General features: G+C 36.1%; 1 protein-coding gene across 1 annotated transcript in view; it reads left to right on the plus strand.

The window, feature by feature from the left end:
• SNX29 (sorting nexin 29) overlaps positions 1 to 16338 on the plus strand; it is a 120426-nt gene extending 104088 nt beyond the window's left edge. The window contains exon 21 of the mRNA XM_086759799.1: positions 11484 to 16338. Within this exon, the coding sequence (XP_086615925.1) occupies positions 11484 to 11613 (130 nt within the window). The 3' untranslated portion in view covers positions 11614 to 16338. The remainder of the gene's footprint in view (positions 1 to 11483) is intronic.
• Positions 16339 to 23371: the final 7033 nt, after the last annotated feature.

Here is a 23371-nt window from a genome sequence, read left to right on the forward strand (position 1 = left end):
AGCATATGTAGCTGAAGATTGCGTAATAGCTAGTTCAGGAGCTTTATTTTGGAGAACTTTATAGGTAGGGGAAGGGAACCATCTGCAGGTCTCTTTACAGAAAATAACTCTACCACCAGAAAGTGTTTTGGAAACTATTCATATAAACAAGTTGTTTTGTAAGAAGCCATCTGGTCAGTCAGAGCAATCTATGTGTAAATGCAGATGGATATGAGAGCTCTGGGATCCATAACCCTTAGTAACCATTCTTGATCTTCAAAACAGTGCCTTAGAGCAGATCCCTTTTGATGAAGTGTTATTCCACCATGTACAGAAACAGCTCAAATGCTCAAAAATCTGGTATCTTTTTTGGAATGGCAGAGTACTGGAAAAGCTCATGACATTTACAGGAAGAGAAATTTTAAAGATTACATTCTCCATACCTGAAAGCAGATTTCAGGTAGGTAGTGTAGCATGAGGGCTTTGAGTAGATAAGATTGTGTATTTTCTTTATTTACAAGTTCTCATACCCCAAATAACTTTTAGTGATTTTTTTTTTTAATTAGAATTTGAAATATACAACTGAGAAGGAAAATATTTATTTAAATATATGTTCACAGAATGAATAGAAACTGATTAATGGAACTGAAAAAAAACAAACCAAATAATCTCTTATTTATAATATATTTTATTGTATTCATAATATATTTGGAAGTTGCAAACCATGCAACTGTGGCACTTTAAGAGGTTTTTGAAACCATACTATTCTAAGAAAGAGTGTGGTTATTTCTACTCCTAACTTTCTTTGATATGTTGAAAGGAACTTAAGGGCTTCTGTCTTACTTTAACCAGTCTGCATGGAAAAACATATCACTTACAAGTACACTAGCCTGGCCTGGGTGACATGACCTAGACAAAACTCAGCCTGGACATCCATAAGAAGTTCAAATCTCTACTTAGAAAAATATTATATACAGTCATAAAATTGATAGACACAGTTTGTAACTGGTAACTCCAGGTACAAACAACAGTGGCTTAAATTCAGACTGCATGTTCAAGAGAGAGTTTCTGACTTGCCATTTTCAGCTTGAATTCTGTTAAAAGGGAAGCTTGATTAAGACACTTGCCAACAGCACAGACCATCTGAAAAATCACTTTTATTCCAAGACCTTGTAAAATGGAAGAATGGAAGAAATCACAGACCAGTAAGGGTGTATTTGATATACAAAGGCAGCGCTGTCCAGTGAGAGCATGATTTAGTGGATTTATTGTTTAGGAACCGGGGTCTGAGTAACATGACCTAACAGTTTAGCTGTAGCTCCTTTTGGTCAGGGCAATGGACCTGTGTTCTCTCTTCTGTTCCTGAACACCCATTGTCTTATCACCAAATTGTCTTTCTGATACTCGTGAATTGAAAGTGATATTTTTTTTAACATATCTGATGCAGAAAAACAACGAACGATTCCTGTAAGACACTACATGCTTTCATTTCCTACTGATGCGAGAGTCACAGCGTGGCACAGCAAGCATCAGTCAAGCACTGGTTGTGTTCTGTAGTGTGCAGATGAAGCCTTTGTGCAGAAGTAATCACTCTAGATCCAGGAAAGGGGCCCTTTTCATATTGGGTTATTCTCTCTGAAATTTGCAAACCTTTTTGTCAGAGGATGGCATTTGCAAACAGTTTTGGCGTAGTGTATTTATGTTATCCATTGTTAGAAATACTGCAAGCTAAGCTCTCAAACGTGAGTTTATGATGTTTACTACAGATCTCCTGAAATGTCAGTGTCTCAGTTCAATTGCCCTTGAGAAATCTGTTGCGGGGGGGGGGGGGGGGGGGGGGAGGGCAGGGAAGAAGGAATAAGTATTGACAATACACTGTTCCTTAAATCAGAACATGTGCATGTAAATATTTTCCCATATGTAAATTGTACATACTTACTAGAATGGCAGATTTAAAAAAAAAAAAAAAAAGAATTTGTTAATGAAAAAACACGACTTGAGCATTTTTATCCTCCTGTAATTGTTAGGTTTGGAGTATTGCAAGAAGAACTATTCTGTAATGCTTATTTCACTGGGAATAAAACCAAAGATTAAGTTTAATTACTTTTCCAAAGTGGAAAAGATTTTGAGGAGTGAAAGAGGCTTTGCTGAGAGATGAGAAGATTTGTTCCTTTCTCTTAGCATATGGAACAGTAAGGAATACTCATGAAAATGTGATTTAGAAAAATCTGTTTATTCATCTTATATGATCTTTCAGTGCTTGTTCATACTGCTTCCTGTGCAGCACTGACAGTAATGGATAAATGGATGCATCCATTCAAATACATGAAGCAAATAATCTTCATAAGGAAGGTATCTTTGTACTTGTGCGTGTACTTGGCTTTAATCCAGACCATAACAACTTTGTTTATGCCTAACTGCACAGTTTTTCAAAAGGAGCTGGGTTATTTCTTTTCCTCATTTGAACTTGTATTGAAAAATATTTCAGCAGCCATCAGTTTCTCATGTGAAAACAGCATAAATTAGCTACGGGCCATCACTGAAATTCCAAACATCCTACAGAAGCTTTGTTCCTTGGTTTTGTTAATCTGCCAGCTATAAACATAGTCCATTCAATTCTGTTGTATTTCAGATGCTATTTTTCTGGTGTATTTTTAATATGTTTGGCATTTCTGTGGTGATAGCAGAATCCATGAGCAGTTAGCTGAAGGATTCTAGAATAACTTGGTGTAATTATAGGCACTCATCTATTAATAACAAAAATTAATGGTATGCATGCATACTCCCTGCTGTATCACTTCATGTCATTAACAAATGAGTAAGGAAAGTGACTGTTGCTAGTTTTTTAGGAATAGTGTTTAAACTACTTCAGAGGTCTCCAAATACATTCTCTGTAGGTATAAATCAGGTGAAATGTCAGTTCAGAAATGCAAAATTACCTCAACTGTTGAGGACTATGCAGAAATAATCGAGGTAGCTTCATCACACAGTTCTGGTTCATCTGCAGCATGCAGAGATTGCACAGATACCCTCTCCACGCTTGTTCCACTTACTGTTTCAGTATGGCCCTAACCTAGGGGCAACATGACTGGAGTACTTTGCTTATTTACAACATCAGTCTAAGTATAACATCAGGCTATTCTTGTCTTTGATGATGTAGTCAGAATAGCTGCAGATTTCCTAATGCAGATCTGCTTTATAGTGAAATAGGCTTCTTCACTTTAGTCTTGCTAAAATAACCCAATTTTAAATAGAAATTACAGAAAGGATTTGTACTGGGATGGCTGATATCACTATCTCCAAGAGCAGACCAGAGTAATTTTTCTTCAAACCTTCACGTGTTATTTACATAGTCCCCCAGAGTTTGATTTTACCAAAAGCAGTATGGAGGTTTATTTTTAGATTAAGGTTTTAAAAGTGTAACCCAGTTACACTTGATGTTAAGAGTTTAGTAAAACACATGGTATCTAGTAAGAAGGAGAACCATTAATATGTGGGTCTGCAGGGATTGCTGTTCGTTGTAGAAAGTGTTAGAAATCTGTGTCTTGTAAACAGCTTGCATAAAATTGCTTAATTTCGCAACTGCAAATGAGCCAAAGAGCCTGTTTCTTACTATTCTCTGTCTATTTTAGCTCTGAAACCTTGTTTCTGAGATTTTGTTCTAACCTTTAAGAACTCATAAATTAATTCTTTATAAGAGATTTAATTTATTAGTCTTAATACAGTTTCTGGGTAAATCATAAATATCCTGAACAGCTCTGAATCTCTGGATCCTTTAAAAGTCTTTCAGTAGAAGACTCCTACATATTAAAAGAGAGAAATCCCAAAGCAGTAGCTATTGAGAATAGCTAGGTATGACCAAAGGGAAATAAAATGGGGCTGTTTTGCACTGAATATTTTATCATATTTTTACTGTTAGTGCTACAGCTGAATCAAATGCATCTAAATCCTGAAGAGTCCAACAAAATCCAGTGCCTAGCTTTTTCTAAGCACAGGGCAGCTGTAGGTGTAAGATTAAAAATGCTTCATGTCTAACTGTAGAGCTGTTGTTGCTGCAGTCAAGTTGATGTACGTCACCTTTGCACGTATGTCAGGCATAAATGGTCTTCATATTGCTTCAGCATAGGCTTTTGCTTTTCAGGCAAATGTAATACTGCAAGGAGGAACTGTAGGTACATGCTGTATATGGCGTCTTCTAAGGCTTTTCTCCTGCTGCTTGCAAAGCAAAACTACCCTAACAAAGATAAAATTCTGCATCATCTTATTGCCTTCTGGTACTGTATACATTCATGTGTACTATTGACATCTACATACAGATGCTTCATTGATCTACTTCTAAATCAGAGGTACCTCGGCAGCTTTTTCAGTTACCATTTAGTTCAAAATTTATTCAGGGTCATAAAATGTCCTATATCAAGGTTGCCTCGTCTTCCTAACAGCAAAATCTTCATGTGGCCAAAAGCCACAAAACTCAGACAAGGAGAGGGGGACTTCCAGCTTCCTGAGGAGTTCATAGGTAAAAGATGAAAGTGCCTTTCTTTTGATCCCGTAACTTCCTTATGGGATAAAACTCAGCTGGGCTACAGAAGCAGATACTTGGGGTAGCAGCAGCCATTTACAGGGTTCTCTATGTAACCGAGAACTGAGAATATTCAGCTACTGCCCAGTTGCCAGGCATGCAGCTCCAGTGCTGGAGTTGCACTTACAGGGCTGCCAGCAATATGAGAGTCACAGCTGATCACCATTGTCTTAAATTGATTTTTCTTTAATATTCTAGCAAGGCGCAAGCTCATTGCAAATTGTTTTAATTGTTTTTTGGGTTTTTTTAGCTCATTGGCAAAGTTGCATCTGCATTAGAGAGGAACCAAGATTATATACTTTTTAAAGATTCTGAATCTGATGAGAAGAATTGACCCCAATTTTCAGGAGCTCGTGGCTAGCAGTGTACTGTGCATTTAACTGCCACTGGAGTCAACAGCAAATTTTGCTTCCTGTTAGCCTAATTTGGAGGTGTAGTTAAGAAAAGAATGAGCCTATATTTATCATTGCCATTTTCTTTCTTACAGGGAAAATAATTGAAATCTGACTAAACAGAAAATGTGATTTGGGTTGCCGATTACCGTGGTGTTCTTTTTGCTGGCCTGCCTGATACTTGTTTAGTTTCTGTCTAATCCATCAAGTATGTTGCATCCCAGGCTGGCTCCTTTAGCCAGTTAGTGGGCAATGACATACCTTCTGTGATTAGCTTTCCTTTCTGTGTTGGATTAAATGTAAACATTACTCCTTGTCTTTATTACCAAGAACAAAGTCAGCATTTCCCGTTACTCTGTTGACAGTACTCAGTTCTGTACTTTATTTACATATTTTGCCATCTTGATTACTTTTGTTTATTTAGACAGTACAGGTTTAATTCCACTATGCCAAGTCTCAGCTCTTTCTCTGTTTCCAGGTGCAGGTGCACTAGTTTCTATGTGCTATCCAACTCTGTGCGAATTTTCTTTTAGCTTAGGGAAACTACAAATAATAAGCTAAAATTGAGAACAATTTAAAAGCTCCCAAAGGTTGAAATTAAGACCTCTGGTTTTGAGTTTTTAAGTCTTGGATTACTATCAGTATTGAGCTTATAGTCGGACTGCAGTAAGGTGTCTTTAGTATTTACAAAATAAAAACAAAAACCGGAAAGAGTGATTGCTATAAAGCACTGTTCCTGTTATTGATATTTTCCAGAAGAGAGTTACGATTCTGTAGGATTCTAGGAGCAGTTAAGTTTGTTTATTTTTCACATTCATAGCCATTATTGTTAACATGACATCCGTTCAGATCTGGAACTGTCACTGACAAGGGTCGTGTCAGCTCTCTTCTGCCTTGTTGCGCATGTTAATATCATTCTGTAATCTTCATGAGAAATGAAGATACTTGAGAGAAGCAGCTGATACCTCTTAACTTGATGGAGCAATTAAAACTCAAGCACTTGCTTGGAAGATCAAAACATGTTTTGATCACAACTTTTCTTTATCATTCCATTTGCTTTTATGGTAATTTTAAAAGAAGGAATTTGTTCTTAAAAATAAAATAATAATGGTAATTGCTTCTGCAGGTTGTTTTTTTTTATGACGGACAGTTTACTTGCAAAACTCAAAGCAAAGACAGCTAAGTTCCCTTATTCCCATGGATGCTATTTAAACTATGTTGAAAAGTGTAAATGCTAGGGCTTGTGGGCAAATATTCTTGCCTGGCTGAATTTGGAGCAAAGAAGAGTCAAGGAGCATGGAGAGGACAAAGCCTCTCAACAGGGAAACAGCAGCCGAGCAGCTAGAGCAGGGCCAGTACCCCCAGCTCAGAACTAAAGCACCAACAGCTGTTTGCTCCCTGAGCAACTGGAAATGTAGGTGGCACATTTCCAGAATAGGAGACTGATAACTGTGCTGCGTTACTCATGAAACTGAATTACGTGGTGTGGAAGGTTAAAGTCAGACATGGTGAAGTAAGGCAGAAATATACACCAAGTTTTTAATTTAAATTAGTCTGACTAAGTACATTAGTGAGCTCAGTGTCAGGTAAATGATAGGGATGAACAGGTTTGAACAGAAATGTTTTAAGCGTTCAGATTTTTCTTCTCTGTGATACTAGCAAAATTAGGCAAACTAGAGGAGATGGTAAATCTTTTTTGCACTGCTTAGCATGAAAGGTGGTTGCCTTTTTGCATTTTTTGTTCTATGTAAACTAGAGATGAGTAGCTCACAAGTGTTGATCTATAACTCCTTTTACTGACTTCTCATACACTGGTGTCTGTAAATTCTTTCTGTTGTTACTTCCAATGCCAATCGTATTGATTATGGGCTGTTTAAAAGCTAATTTGGTAATTAAAGGTGTCTCCATTCTATGTCATTTTTGCGTGCAAACAACTTGTGAATATGGAGGCGGAAGTGCCTGGCTAGTCACTGTAATGCACGGCTGTCTCAGCACAGTGAAATTGCTACTTGTCAAACAAGAGTTTTACTCCTTTTATTTTCACATATATGATGCATTGTGAATCCTGATGCACGTCTTCTGTTTTTAGTTACCTCAATAATTTCAATGAAAATACATCCTAGATCTTTCTCTGCTTTCCATAAAGATGATAATTACAGTACTAGCAGGAAAAAATAAATCCAGGTATTCACTGAACACTGTTCTTCTGAAAGCAAATCCTGCGTTTTGTTATTATGTAAGCAACCTTGCAACATGTTCTGCTTCTGAGCCCTTTGTTCATTAAATTACCTATCACTGAGAAGTGGTAGATTATACGGCTTACATAAATTCCACCAACCCCCAACAGAGTAGAATGTTGGGATTTCTAGATGGAAAGCTATCTGCCAGCTAATACCTTTTTTCATGAGGTATGTTTAATGCAATTCAAGCCAAACTAGAATCATGAATGTCTCCAGAGATGTATTTACAGGAGAGAGAGAGAGATGAAATACCCGATCCTGAGCTTTGCTGCACTCCCAAGCTGTGCTTATTACTTCTGTTCCCCAGTCTCTGGCTGGTACAAAAGTATTTCCAATTGCAGACATGTTATATAGTTTTTATAAGAAACTTCTCTCTCTAATTTTATCCTGAAGAGTAGATAGAAGATAGGAAATACATTTCTTCATGTAAATGTTCCCATCAGCTAAGAGAATACTGCAGTTCCATATGCTAAATATGTAAGAAAATAATAATAATATAAGAAAAACACACAAAATGCAGTTTACATTTTGATACACAGGGAGCAATAACTGAAAGGTATGAATAAACTGAAGCAGATTAAAAGACCAGTTATTTTAAGCTCTTTTCTATAGATGCACTTCAGGCAGAACTTGACACCAAGGCAAAATCAATGAAACTGAACTGGTATCCAAACAAACCCTGGGCAGATCAATCTGGAATGTTTAAAAGCTAAGCAATGACGTGGTGGGAAGAGGAATTGATTGCCTCAGCAGGTTGCTTTTTTCTTCAGAATGGGACAAGGTGAGAATGTAGACAAGAATTTGAGCCTTTAATACTTGGACATTTCACTGCTGAGCAGGGCAATGCCTGGCAAGCACCCGGCTGCCTGCCAGACTCAGCCTAGAAAATTAAACCCTCTTAAGACTTCAGTGGCTCAGAAGGTAATGGAATGTTATATTAAAACTGAACAGGTGTAACTAAGACAGATATAGACTTAAAGAGTAAGCGCTTACCACGGGGACTTGGGGTAGCTGTTTTGGAAGAGTTAATCTAGAATAGCTACTCCTTGGTTTAGATTTACATATTTTAAATTTGTATTTTAATCTGAGTAAAACTATCAACTGTAGGTGAACCCTAACTCAACCCCAGAAAACTAGACTAGAGACTGTTTTTGCTGAGTGAGACCAATGAGAGGATTTGCAAACATTGCATGTAGGTATGCTTATTCCTTCCTCCTCAGTCCCAAAGCCTGGCAAAAATAGATTCAGAACAAGTGTCTCAATTTCACCTTCATGTGCATTTGCCAGAAATACTGACGGGATCATTTTAAGGTCTTCATACCTCTGCCCAAGAGGTTAAGGAATATCCGACCTGTTGAAATGTCAGTAGGTTTAGAAGGTGTCTTGTTTAGTGCCAGAGACTCTATATCATTTGGCCTCAAGGCCAGAATTAAATTATTAAATCTAGTAACAGGAGACAGAAGAGATGGGACGTTAATCTTTTCCTCCCACTTGATTACTATGCATTTTGGGGTAGTTGGTAAATTTTTCACAAATTAAGTAGTTAAGCTTTCTGAGTGTTATTTGAAAGTCAGCATTTTAATTGTAGAGTAAAAAGCTAGAGCTGAAACAGACAACTGAGATGGCAAGTTTTCTCATCAGGTTTTGGAGGAGGGAGGATGGAAAGGGGATTAACATATGTACTTTAAAATACCTGGGCTTTTTTTAATACTCCAAACTTTTTTCACCACATAACATCTGTTTCTATGGAAGTTGATCAATTCAATTTCAGCTCCAGTTTTCTATTTTTTGTGCTGGATGCATGAAGATCTAATTCCTTAGATATAAATAGGTTTCTGTAAACGTACATAACATAATAATTTATCTTAGAACTTGGATTGTCATTATAAAAATTAGCTAAGAGATTTAAAACAAATTATCTCTAATTTGGTTATTACATATATCCTGTTCTGGAGTAGCATCATTTAAATTAGCAGAATTACTTGGAATTTTTGTCCTTCATTCACAGACATGGGTCTTCATGTAATTATCCTAAGATGATCTTGTTACCTCAGCCGTGCCTATCAGGGCAGACTGATACTAATTTATATCTCTTCATTTTAGAGGAATTAATTTTGCACCTTTTGCACATTTTTCTTTGAATGGCATTTTTTTCTCCAGAAGGGAAAAGTGACTTCCCATTGGGCTGACACTAATGTCATTTTGTGGACATGCCAGCAGGAGGAGCTTGTGTATTAAAATGTAATTTCAATAAAGCAATCACCAAATTAGAGTAATTGCACATAACACTGCTTTCTTCTGCAACATAAGCTACCATGTATCTGTAAAGTAGCTGTCTATCTGCCTGATAAAGCTAAAGTACTATCAGCACTGGCCATCATGCTTGTAAATTAACCTATTTTAGATTGAGAAAAGTCCAATGAGGTGAAAATTTCATTTTATTCCATTGTATTTTTGATATTTAGATGCTTTTATGTTTACGTTATGAAAAATATGTATTTTAACACAAAATCTCAACCCTCTGAAGCCAGTGTCCCATGCTCTACTTTACAGGCATTACAGTATCAACTCTGCTGCAATTTTATAAATAGTATAAAAATGAATAATAATATTCATGTTACTAAAAGAAATCCATGCTAATGAGCACAGCTGAAATTGGATTCACATGATCAGAATTCTCTACAGCAACTTAGATAGAATTACTGAGTTTCAAAATAAGAAATCACAGGACCATGGTTGGAAGTCCAATTATCCTTGGCTCCCAAGAATTAATAACATATGCTAAATTAATTTTTAGAGTTTTTATTTTAGTGACAAGAAAAATAAGGAATTAAATATCTAACTTGTTAATCTTGTTATTAAAGAAGAGGAGGATGTATACCACAGGCATTTTATGCAATTTTTTTCATGAGAATGACTTCCTAGTTACCTAGGAAAACTAAATAATAGGAATGCGGTGAATCTTAATTTAGAAAAATCCTTTATTATTTTAACTAAGGTTATTTTAGACTGTTCTGCTCAAAAATTTAGACAAGTGAAATACACTGCCATTAAAAAACATATTTTTATTTTCTGTCAATATTTACCATCTGAATTGAACACATTTTTTCTAAACTGGTTTTTTATTATTATTCTAGTGAGTAACAGCCAATGTGTGCATTGTAGTTACAAAGCTAATGGCTACCAGTGATACAGCTGCCTTATTTTGCAGACGTGCTCTGCTTCCTGCAAGTGAACTTTCCACCGAGTCCCAGGACTTGTTAAAGGCTTTTGCTTTACTGAGATCTCTCCCATGTGGGTGCTCAAAATGCTGGAGTGGAGCCCATGTGTGCCCATGGCTTTTGCAGGGTGTCTGACCTGTGAAAAAGGTCACTCTGCAGGAAAAAGAGAGCTACATGGAGTAAATTCAGTGATTGTTTTAAAATATGTCTGTATTTGTTTAATCTGGCAAGAACTGCAGATGAGCAATTCCTCCCTTATGGACTTGTTAACACACTCTGAAGATAGGTATTATAAGGGATTTTTTTTTAACTTATAAAAATAAGCTTGGCTTTGTATGTTGTGTGATTTTTATTGCCTAGCTGAGTTGCAAAATGCAAAATTTAGTTTTATTTATTGATCTGTATGTAAGCAGTATAATTAAAAACCATGTGGAGTTCTCTAAAAGAATGGCAAAAGTACAATGCTATCCCTTTATACTGTAGTTTTCCGAGGAGTCTATAGCCTCTGAATATCACCTAGGTAAGCTGGAATTTTCTGTTACTGTTTGTTGTTGAACTTAATGTACTTCTCAGAGTCTTTTCCAAAAGGCTCATTCGTGTAAGACTATAGTGTGTTGTGGGTCAGAAGAGACTGAAGAATTCCCAACAGGGATGTATTACTAATGTACTTCATCATGTAATGATACATCCATCCATAACTAGAGGATTGTTAAGTAGAGCATCATCCAAGCTCTTGTCTATTTTGCGTGTACTTTTATCACTTCAAAATGCTTTTCCCACCATTTCTGAACTGCAACTCATAGAGATATGCTTTTATCCTGTAATTTGTAATCTTCCATAAAGTATTGAAAGTTCTACTAGTTCTCATTTTTGAAAGAGCCCATTTTTGTAATACACACTAGAGATACCAGTAGAAAGAATGCAGTTCTGTGTAGCTGAAGATGTGTGCTGTACTTTGCAGTCATGTGCCAGGCTCTCATAACATCTGCTTTTTTCATGTCTGGAATAACTACAGAATAATTTACGTATAACATAAACTAGCTACTTCTGTCATTATTTCTTGTCTTCCTAGTGATATTCCACCTTCTGGAGAACCAGTAAGCAAAAGCAATCGCTCAAGAGTGACTACACGCTTCCCCAAACTATCTCGCAGCCATCAAAGAGAGCCACGAAGCCTGGAACCTCAGAGTGGTGATCTTTGACCCTTCTTCATAATTGTGAATACTGGCACCACGTACTTTAAGTTGTTACGCGATTCCTTCCTAGCCTATATTTATAATTTAAGCTCCTGAAGAGACCACAGCTGCATCAACTTAAATCCTGAAAAGAGACATTCATTACTAAGGGTCATATCCTGATTAACTACTTTGGAAGGCAGTAATCACTTTCTCAAAAGAATACGAGGGCTCTTCACCAGGGCTCAGCAAACTGATAGGCATTTTCTTTGTTTTGTAAAGCTGCATTGCACAAACTCTCCTTTGTTCTTCTGTTACTATGAATTCCTTGTTTGTATTCTGTTGTCTCCCTTTCTACATGTACATTTTTCTGTTCCAGAGAGACATGGGTGTCATGTCAAGACTTTTTTTTTTTTCCTTAGAAGAACAGTTATGATTATCACTACTTAACATGTCAGATGGATGTGCTTAAAAGAACCTCACTAATTTATTACCTTTTGTAAATAGAAAGACTGGGGTTTTTTAATTGTAAACCTCTGACACACACAAAGGTTTTTAAAAAACTTGACAAAGTAGATGACAAGGGAGAAATGTTACAGGTGAAAAATTAGCTTTTGTACATTTCTAGTTAGATATTCTCAATAGTTTTCATTTGTGGGAATTAATTCTTTAAAATCAGAGACTGTAATAATTTTTTAGTGAAATTTCAGTCTTGCTGCAAGGCTGGGTGCAATATTATTTATTTCTGCAAACCACCACAAGGATACCCAAAATTAGCATGGTACAAAATAGTGTTTTCAAGTCGTGGGTTATATTTTGTTATTAATTTGTTGCTGATGTTACAGAACAGTCCATCACTAACAGGGCAGTGTGGAATTCTTACTCTGATTTTGTAAAACTCTTCACATGGTGATACTTAAAAATTGCCTGTAATGAAAGTGCCTGTTACCCATCACCTCTTATTGAAAAGTAATTTGTAATGGTACTACTGTAAGAGTAACTAAAAAAATTTACAAGAATTATTACAAGTGATGGAAGTCTTGACATGGATTAACTGGAATCCAGTTCAGTATCCATTAGCTGCACTGCCGTAGGCAGTTAATTAGATGTTAGCGAGCTTCTTCTCTTCATTAAGTTTAAGCAGTGTACATTCAAATTTTCTATTAATTGTATTCTGGTTTTCCTTTGTGTAAGAACATCTTTCTTCTCAGAAGTTTTTTTTTGGATAATGTTACTTAAATTGATGTATCTTGTCATTTTATTACCCATTCATTATATTAAATTCTCACGTCAGTAGATACTGAAATCTAATATTACCCTGCAGAAAAAACAAGCTGACGATTAATGACAGATTTTTTTACCTCAGTACTTTACCAAAGTTCTAGCAAACTGGAACTTCTGTTCTGCAAACCTGTGACCCTTGTGTATTGTTTAGTCAGGTAAGTGGTCCAGTCATTTTATGTGGCACGTCTCGAGTGAGCAGGGGTTTCTTACACACAGTGAGTAGCATCAGTGGGCTGGTGCCTCAGTAAGAGCCCCAAGTGCTGGATTCCTACCACTGAAATACGTAGCTTATGGATTGCACTGAATAGCAAAATGTGGCAGAGAAGAGTGGAATTCACTCTTTGGGTCAGACATTTCAATGGATGAAATAAAAGCATGTCACAGAAATGAAATAATATTTTTCAGTCAGTAAGAGATCTCATTTACAAAATAGATAGATAAATAGAAAATCCAAAAGGCAAGCCTGGGAGTGAGCTGATTTGTTTATATTAAAAGATTAATTACTGTTGGTGTTTTGTGTAAACTGCAGCAGGAGAAGAAAGGAAAGTGAGTAGCTTGTCACTTAATGCGTCCCCAAACTCTTCAGTCTGATGCACTGCTGATAGTTTAGTTTGTCTTTGTTGGAAAGAAAAGTAGCTATAATGATGGTCTTACTTTGAAACAATTCTAAATTCATTTTTCAGAAAGTGGAGGCTTGGTTAGTAGAAATATGACACACATGTATTAACACTGAATTGCAAGTCAGTCTGAAAGAAAACACTGTGTGGAAAACTTTGTGATGTACCTGTGACATGAAGCTGTTCATTTTCAGGAAATAATTCACCAATTGAAGTCCTTATTCGGAAGGTTGCAAATGGTAAGAAATCTCATTTAATGCAGGCTAAATGTGAATATTTTTTCGTTGTTTAGAAGGGATTTTTTTTTGTTTCTACATTTGACTCTTAAAATTATTTAATTCCTGATTATCTTGCTTCTTGTAATTTTTAATGTACGTATGTAGATCACATAAAAATACTAAACTTGTTTACAGTGTACAAATTGTTCTTTGTTAACTTTAGCTGATTTGTGTGTCAGCTTCTGAGATTACAGTCTGCAAACAATGTTCAGTTTGTGATACAAGATACCATAATGGGTGCATTACTAATCCATTTAAAAGTTCATCTGTGAATTCTCTAAAATCTGAGAAAATAATTAAATGAAAGCCTTTCTGCACAAGATAGCTTTCCCACTTTATACACCTGGTTGTTTTGAAGAGCAGTGAGGTACCTGCATGACTGCCAGTAGATACCTAGTGATATGAATGCCCACATTTTTAGCACCTCAAGACATTTTAAAATGTCCTGTCTTTGAGAGAATTGTACATATCTGTCACAAATCCCACTGCTTTTGTTTATTTACCAGAATCAACAAAGACTGTTGAAGAAGGTTGACCAGCTGGTATGAAGAATCCCAAATAGTTACATTGTTCTTATAAAATACCTGTAAGCATAACAATGTTTTTATCAATTGAATGAATTTATCAATTTATCCTGTGTCACTTAATTCCATGCATGTAGTTAGAATTTTTGTACAAATCAAAATTCCTCTGGTACTGACTGATAGCTCTTAAACCCTTATATGTGATCAGTGGCTGGTGCACAATGAGTTGATGGGTTCATCCAGTTCCTCTTGGCTCATTTGAACAGCACTGTAATCACAGAATAGAGGACGGGGGACAGGCTGGTCCCTGGAGTTGTTCCTGCAAACCTCGGGCTACGGCCTCATGTGAGGCAGTGTAGAGAAATTTCTAATATCATTTCCATTTCATTCCTGTTTTATCTTCAGATGCATTAGGTTTCTAGGGCTGCTCATCTGGAACCTTTAGTGACTATTCAAAATAAATGGTAAAAATGGGTGGCACTGCTTTTATTTTAATGCTCTTCTCCAATCACATGCAAAATGAACAATTTCCTAAGAAACACTTCCAGGACTCTTCCATCTTTTGCAGATGTGATTGTCTATCAGTATTCATTACATACCGACTATGGTTTTTCAGTATCTCATTTATTTAGAGATTTTGTCATTCATTATAGAGAATGCATTGTATTGACTTGGCTTTCGCATTAAATCAAGTTTCTCAATAATAAAAATAAAAAATTTCTAAGGTTTATATGAGGCAGGATATTGACATAGTTATACAGGCTTAAATTGATACGTCCATTAAGTCACACACAGTTAGGAAGATTAATTTAATAACTTACAAGCCAGTTTTTTTCATCAGATATATTGTTGATGTGGTAGTTGTAATCAAATTATACTATCTTACAAAATCCACTGCAAGTCATAAGCCGTTGTGATTGGATTAATATGAGTATTTAGAGAAATGGCACAGTGGTATTAAAGTTCACTGGCTCAAAATGGTGACCTATTGCTAAGGTGCGGGTTTTTTTTATTACAAAGTAATGTTTTATTGTACAGAACAATATCTGCATGGTAGCTGTCAAATTACTTAATAAGAACCTACTAACAAATGGGGCTGACTGACTCAGAGCAGCAAGCTAATGATAAATGAGACTTGGTGAACCACAAGTGAACTAATGATACTGTCCGTCAGGACATATTAATGATTTAAGAATATGGTACTTTGTTAACGGAATCAGTTATTAGTACTTTCAGATATGGATGTCATTCTTTTTGCTTCAAAGCACACAGGGATCTCAGTTCTCCTGTAAGTTTCATGCCATTTCAGAGGTTCAAACCCCCCACCCCAAAACATTTTTCATCTAACATCTTGTAATTCTGAGGACAGGTAATATATACCTGTGGATAGAAATACTGTTACCTGCTTGAAATTACGATAAGAAACCTGTGGACAGCTATTTAAAAGAAAGAAAAATACTGTTTCACCAAACTCTCCTCCTATATGCCCTTGCAAATCCAGATAAGAACACTGTGCTCTTCCAGCTGGAACTCTAGTATATACAAAAATAAACATGTTTAACCTGAGAACACAATTTTCTCCTTGGAAACAATAGTAATACTTCTGTATTGGAGCTTGAGTCGCTTCTGGAAAAGTGGTTAAACAACTCAAGAAAGTAAAGAATTTCTCTCCATTTTCTGTAGGCTAGGATATCTCAGTCAGCACCCTGTATCACATGGAACATTAATTTGATGATTATTTAGTCATTTCAGTAGTTTCTTAGTATTATGTATTGAAAGAATCACTTTAATTTATGAAATTATATATATGAAATATAGAATATGTTTAAAATATCAGTTAACCTGCTTTGTATTTCACATATTGAGTGGAAGATAAACCACTGTTTCTATGCAGTGGTCTGACACTGTACATTTCATTTATTTCTTATTCTGCACTGACTGTGCTTTTATGGTCCAATTACAGATAACTTAGATTATTTATAAAATGTCTTAAAAAAATAATTAGAGCATACTTCTGGTTAATAATAATGGCCTAGATTTTGGTTAATAATGGTGTGACTTTATACTGGAAAACAGCAGTGAATGTTTAGAGAGGAGTGAATTTTCCAGATTTACAAATTGCTGCAAATATCTGGACTTTAAAAAAGAAAAAAATGTTGTTGTATCAAAACAAATGTATTGCACTTCCACGTAGGGGGAATCAGTTTCTTTAACGAGATTTCAGAAATTATGTCCATGCTATAACAGAAGTTAAACTGTGGTAGTGGTTGTTTTGAGTTGAGTATTAATCATTTAAGATGCTAAAAATTATAGAAATGTAAATGTCATTGAAAATCTAATTCTGAAAGGCTGCACTTTCTTTCTTACTTAACACTGAGATCAATAACTAAGTATCTTGTATGTGGGACCAAGACTGTTGGCAACTGAAGAAGCTGGATTTCCCTTTTGATCCGGGGGGAGGAGGGGCTTTAATTGTTCCTGTTAAACTGTAGGAAAGACAGTATTAATTCTGAAGCATATATATGTACAGTATTCACATAAGTATTAATAAACTGTTTATAATATTATTTTAACTTGTTACGCTAATGTTTACATTATAGAATTTTAAAGCAAATGTGTATATATATAATTTTCTAAATACTTTCTTGTAATTTTTTTTTAAATATCCTGTGGTAATTTTGTTGTAATCTGGTTTAAATATGCCACTTTACCAAGAAGAAAATAAATATAACATCTTTTCTTGTTTGAAATAGAGCATACTTGCACCTTGTTTGTTCTTTTCAGCTGTTTTGTAGTTGTTTCTGTGATTAATGTTCATTTTTTCAATGTGATTGTCGAATGATGTATGGTAGGTATCACACTTTAATTTGTTAAAGTCTTATTATTTCATTGTATGAGAAGTGGTATTTATTCAAAGAAATCTTGGACATTTCAGTTTATAATCACCACATATTTGATAAAGCACTCATACAAACAAGAAGGAAAACAATGCCATGTAATTTTTCATCTTGCATGTTGCTATTACATTGCTGCACCGAAGTTATATGGCGTCTATTGGGAATTAATTGGCATATATTTAATTTCACTATAACTGGTGTTTCAATGAGGATGAAAGAGAGGAGGAGACTGAGATCTGTACTTTTTTCATGTCTGTGATGCTGATTTGCTCTGGAAATTTCACTCTCCCTCTGATTTTATTGCCTTTTTTAGAAAGCAAGAATTCCAAAGCTGTTTTAAAGTCTGTCTGAAGGTCTGTGATATGTGTACAAGCTGGTAACCCCTTCAAGAGTGGTGACTTTTATGACCACTGTGTTCACTAGGAAAAAGTTATGAGGATAACTTTCCCCTTCCTTTCTATTCATTGCTGGAGCAGAGCAGGGGGTGCCTTATCTCTGTTGTTTGTGCCCGTGTACAACGAGCCACACTCCATGCTGCAAGACAGAATCTTATAGGAAAAGACACTAAAAAAATCTTGAATGGTAAGTGAGGGTTTTTTGCAAGGATTGATTTACCATGCTTATATTATTTTGTGGTGTTTGGCTTTCTTACATTCAGAGGCCACATAATGTACGTTTGATTTCCTTTTACCAAAATATGACACATTTGGATATTCAGACTGACACTTTCATATCCAGTTCATTACTGGATGCTTCCATATCAAGTGAAAACAAGCTGCTAGATTTGGATGCTTCATTGAAAAGGAAAGTTTTAAATTGGAAGCATGGTATACATTTAATCAATTTCCACCAAACAAAGCTGTAATTTAAAAAATAGTGTTAGTAGATTCCTTGTACTCACAGAACAGTCTGATGATTAATTCAATTAAAAATTTTCAAGCCACTACCATTATACAAGGATCTAATTAGTTGAACTGCTCATGTTAAAAAAAAAAAAAACAAAGGTTTGTACAGAAAGGCACTTACTGTAAAATTCATATTGACATTTAGGTATCCACCTCTTTTAAATCCTGTGGTAGGTTAGGTATCCTTATAGGAGTTAGAAGACAGAACTTTTATTTTGTCTGGACAATCCATATTATTTTGTTGTTTCTAAGCAAATGGGGATGAGACTTTTTGAACAATTCCAATACTGATAAGAGCAACTAATAGTTACAGAGCATAAGCTTTTCATATCTCAGTTATTTAAGATCTTAAGCAAAATTGTGCTTACAAAGTTTTAATTAATAGTTTCAAGCCATAGTTTTTTTCCCATTTCTGTCTGCTTGAGGTACTAGACGACAAATAGTCCCAGGTTACTGATGGGGGCTTGTCTTTGGCCTGTATGAAGCCCAAGATCTCACTGCACCACATGTACCGAGTTTCAACACTGCAGAACAAGCGTCTGTTCTGAATGGGTGTTTATTGGCCACTTGAGCTTTATTTCCTGGTCCACCAGCACGTCTGAGCCTTTGAACTTCTGTGGGAAGAGTAAAATCTGATCATTAGGGGAAAGACAACTAGATTAAAAAACCTGGGCCGGAGAAGGCTGGAAAGAAAAGAGTTTGTGCAAGAACCCTTAAAAGCATGTGGTAAAACCAGTGGCTGGCTGAATTTAACCATATTGCACTGCCTTGTCCAGATACTGAGATGCTGCTGCTTAGTTACTACTTGCAAAATCCTAGGAAGAACAAGATAATTTGAAGGGACTACTGATTTTTCTATGAATACAGGAGAAGATTCAGGCTGCATTTGGGGAGTTGTAGTGGCTTGTCATTTCTACGTGGGCCTACGGAGTTTATAGTTTTTCTCTTTTCAGGAAAAAACCTGTGCAGGATTTACTGGTTTGTTTTGTTTTGTTTTTCCCCCAGAAATTTTAAGGAATAAGGAGAAAACTTTGTACAAACAAAGCCAGAAGAAACAGCAAAGATATTTTTAAGATCATATTTAAAATAAGATTTTTGCTACTGCACTTCAGTCTTTCTGAATGACCTTTTAAAAACTGTAAGTAAACTTAACATTCCCAGAATTAAAATAATAGATAACTGATATTTTGACATATTGTAAGTCATGCTTGATTTTGTTCTAGAAAACCACTGTGCAGACTATAGTGTGTGTGTATGTATTGTCAACATTTTAAAATTTCCCAATATTTTAAGGTTGCTCAGCAAGTGCACATACCTCATCCAATACACAGTATGTGTCACTGCTAAATAAGTATGTCTTCATTTTTAAATGAGCATCCCTACCCACACGCAGCTTACAACTGTTTCAGTCATTTAGGCCGTTAATTAATTGCACCATTAGATGTCCATCCTGTAGAGCTTTCTTCTGAGCAAACTGTTGTGCCCTGCCCTGGCTTTGCGCATGCAGTGCACCTTACAGAATAGGGTGAGCATCTGCACTTTTTGTGTTTTGTTCCAAATGCCAGGCATGCAGCAGTTTGTGCTTGTTCATTGTATGTGAAGCTTTATATACTCTCTTTTTAGAATACACTTGGACTTCTGCTCTTTACACCTTCTTGTGTTGAGCTTGTGATATTTTTGGAGTCTGTTGGATCACAAAGACCGGCCCTCCCTCAGTTTCCTAAAATTCATGTGTCTGGCAGATTCATCCTTACATACTGCTTCAGCTCTAACTAGTTCATTTTCCTATTAAGAATATTTTCATAATTAAGTTTATTCCTGGTGCTACATGTTGTTGAGAAACAGCTGAGGTACATCAATGGTTTGCTTTACTCAGTGTCTGAATTCTAAGTCATCAACTTTGCATGACATAAGCCTCTTTATAACGATTCCAACTAGCAGCTGTCAGAGCTGTCAAATACAAGGCCTTTCTTTAGAAATTATTGTTATTGTAAAATAGATCTCACTTTCATATTACATCGCTTCACTCTGTGAAAAATATTTACAAGTTAAGCTTATATAGCAAGAAAAAAAAATCAGGTTAATACTAATTTTTAAATACCTGACTTTTTTTTTCCCTTTTTCCTCACTTGATTCCCTATTTTTTTGAAGTACTTAATCCATGAATTAAGTTGTTTGCATGTGTATCAAGTTCAGTGACAGTTTCTACATCTCAATTTCTGGTAAGAAACTAAATTATAATTATTAACATTGCAAATTTTGTATGTTGTAAGAAAATGAATTTTCAGCAATGGAGATCCCCAGGTGCCTTCCAAAGTGGGAATGTAGGCTTATAGAGAAGTAGGAAATGAAATATCATTTAATATAGTAAAGTAACTTTCCAGCTACAGGCCAAAGCAGATAACACCTCAGACATTTGTCATGAGAAATATTTGTCTTGTCTCCATTGATGTACACAAGCAAGTCTATTTCTTAACTGTAAGACCAAATAAAAAAAAATCGGTATGACCTTTATACTGTGCTATTTAAGCTGCTGAATGGTTTGATGGATCTGCTTTTCAGATCTGAGCTTTAGATACACATTAATACTTTGCAGCATACAATTTAGCTATTCACTCAGATTTATCCTGAAGCAGCTCAAACTTTCAGTAGGCTTTTGTTTAATGCAGTGGTGGAACACACAGTTCTTTGTGCATCTGAAGTGGTACGTATAGCTTCAAGCAGTTAATAAGATGAGAGGCATTTTGCGGTGATACTTTAATTTCAAACAATATATTAGATATAACTGGCATTTTTGGAAACCATCTGGTTGGTATTTTTTAAGACTAAAAAAAAAAGTGTGAATTGGCAAACAAGATACATCAGTACTTCTGACTAGTTCTACTGTATCAGAAAATAAAGGGTAATTGGATACTAGGAAAAAAAGGAAAACAAAAGAAAGCACACATTCTGACGCATCAAGAAGCAACAGAAAAAAAAGAGTGAGGAATTCAATGTAGAAACACATTTTTAAAAATATTAAAATTTGTACTCATCAAACTGCCACCGTATGTTCCATGATGAAATACAACAAAGATGATAATGTATCTGTTCCTCTGTCAAGCCATAGGACCCTTTGGATATGTCAATAATTAACAAATAGCATCTGTTGTCAACTGCTGTACTTAATCAGCATGGGCAAGGTTCTCCTCCCTGCGTGACAGAGGTAGATGATACTCTGCTTTCCCTTAGTGACTGAAAATTTCTTTGACCACATCGCTTTATGCAGAACTCCTGCTGAGATGTAATTAATGGGAAATCTGGATGTGCAGAAACAGCAGAACACAGCCAGACTGTCAGCACAGTGCTGAGTGAGAGTTTTGACTTTACCTTTGACTATTTTTTCAGTCAGATAGGCTTTTCCTGACTGCCTTAATGCCCTACTGTGTATACAGACTGCACTTTCAGAGTGGATGAGCAGCCTTTTCAGATATGCAGAGACTAACAATAGCCCACCACCTCATTTAAAGATGCAGAACAGATACGTTCTTGTTTTGTAGACAACAGGAACACAAAAATGTGTTAAGTCAGAACTTGTTAATTGATTCCTTGGATACAGAGAAACTGTCAGAGATTATACACCTTGAGAATCACCACCAATATAAAGTAAACTGAAAAAGGGCAATTTAAGATCCTGAAGAAGTTCTTAACAGAATCGAGTCTCAAAGCTTCCCTCAGTTGCAGTAGTAGTGGGAGTCTGCAGGAGCGGATCTATTTATCCTACCCATTTCTGAATCTGTCCTGTCCTGAGAGTTCCTCCAGACTAGAGGAATATACGATTCGCTGAAGTAGCCCTGTGCCCTTTAAGTGCAGCTGGTACAGAGAAATGGGGATTTGTAAGTCAAAGGTCTGACCTTTCATTTATATCCACGTGTTCAAGAAAGGTTTTTAACAGAAATCTTAGAAATCTTGTTCCAGAACAACAATTTGAAGTAATGAGATTTTCCTTTAATCTTCATTAGGATTCGTTACACAGATAATACACGATTTGTTACATAAATAATGCATAATCTAATTAGTTAAGATAATGCTCAAAACTCTCTAGTAGGAGGTGCTTAAGTTGGTAAATAATTTTAACAAATTTAAGTAAATTTGTTTAATCACAATTGGTTGCTGCTGCAGATGTCACTGTGCTGATGCAGTGTGAGTTTTAAGCCTCCCCTCTGCTCTTACCAGACTGGTCTTGGTTGCACAGAATAATTCCGTCCCCAAGATTATCACTTTTCTCTCTCCCACTAATCGTGATAACAAAACACCAACTTTAAACAATGACTGTTTTAACTACGACACTATAGTATCAAGTCTATGATATCGAGGAGCTAGAGAGTGTGCACAGTCCCATTTTGAGGGACAGTGTTACCTTCGTCCCTGATTGCTGCTTTGCCGACACAGGGAATTATCTTACTTCTGTGCCATTGAATTTGGTTAGGAAACGTAGTCAAATACCTCTGTCTGTACTTGACCCATGATCAAGAGTAAGTTACGGCTGAGAATCCTCGCTTCAAGTTTGCCTTTGCACATAGACTGTTCTGATTACCACTTAAAGAGCAGAGACACCTTCCTGAGTTTCATATACATACATTGTAAACATAATTCTCTCTTGTTGTTGTTAGCTCATGAGGGAGTTGCATCTAGACTTCTGCTGCCTTGGCTGTAAGAAGGGTGCTGAAGAGCTGAAATTGTCACTGAAGCCCACAGAGATGCATTTTTGGTTGCTCAAAAAGGAGGGACATTAAATACGGAAAATATTGTCTGACCTGACAATGTAATTCTATTTAAGAAACAGAAAATGTGCTGGATAATATATGCAGACACCTCTGTCATGAAGCCTCATGTGGTTTCACACCCAATTATGTGTGACCACCTTTGGTTACCATAGCAATTCTCTCTTAATTAGAAACTCACCCTCTGCTCATGGCCTGTTTATGCTAAAGCTACACACTTAGGCACTTTATTTATTTATTGATATATTGACTGTTCACTTACTCTGTCAAATGACTTCTTTATGCAGTAGTACTGTTTCTTTCACTCAAACGTGGATTGGACTTGTAAAATTCTTCCATGTGTCCTTGACCCACTTTCAGTCTGTGTCTAACGGGGCAGGCCACACCAAGAGAGAAGGCAGTGCTGTTGGAGGCGTCAAGATGTGTAATAATATGATCAGTAGGGTGGAGGCAGCTCTCTTACTGCTACTCTGAGGTGCTCACAGAAGGACTCGTTGTGAAACCTTCAGCCTGCATT

This window comes from Chlamydotis macqueenii, chromosome 15 (genome assembly GCF_036417535.1).
Source record: "Chlamydotis macqueenii isolate bChlMac1 chromosome 15, bChlMac1.mat, whole genome shotgun sequence".
In the NCBI taxonomy this organism is placed as follows: Eukaryota; Metazoa; Chordata; class Aves; order Otidiformes; family Otididae; genus Chlamydotis; species Chlamydotis macqueenii.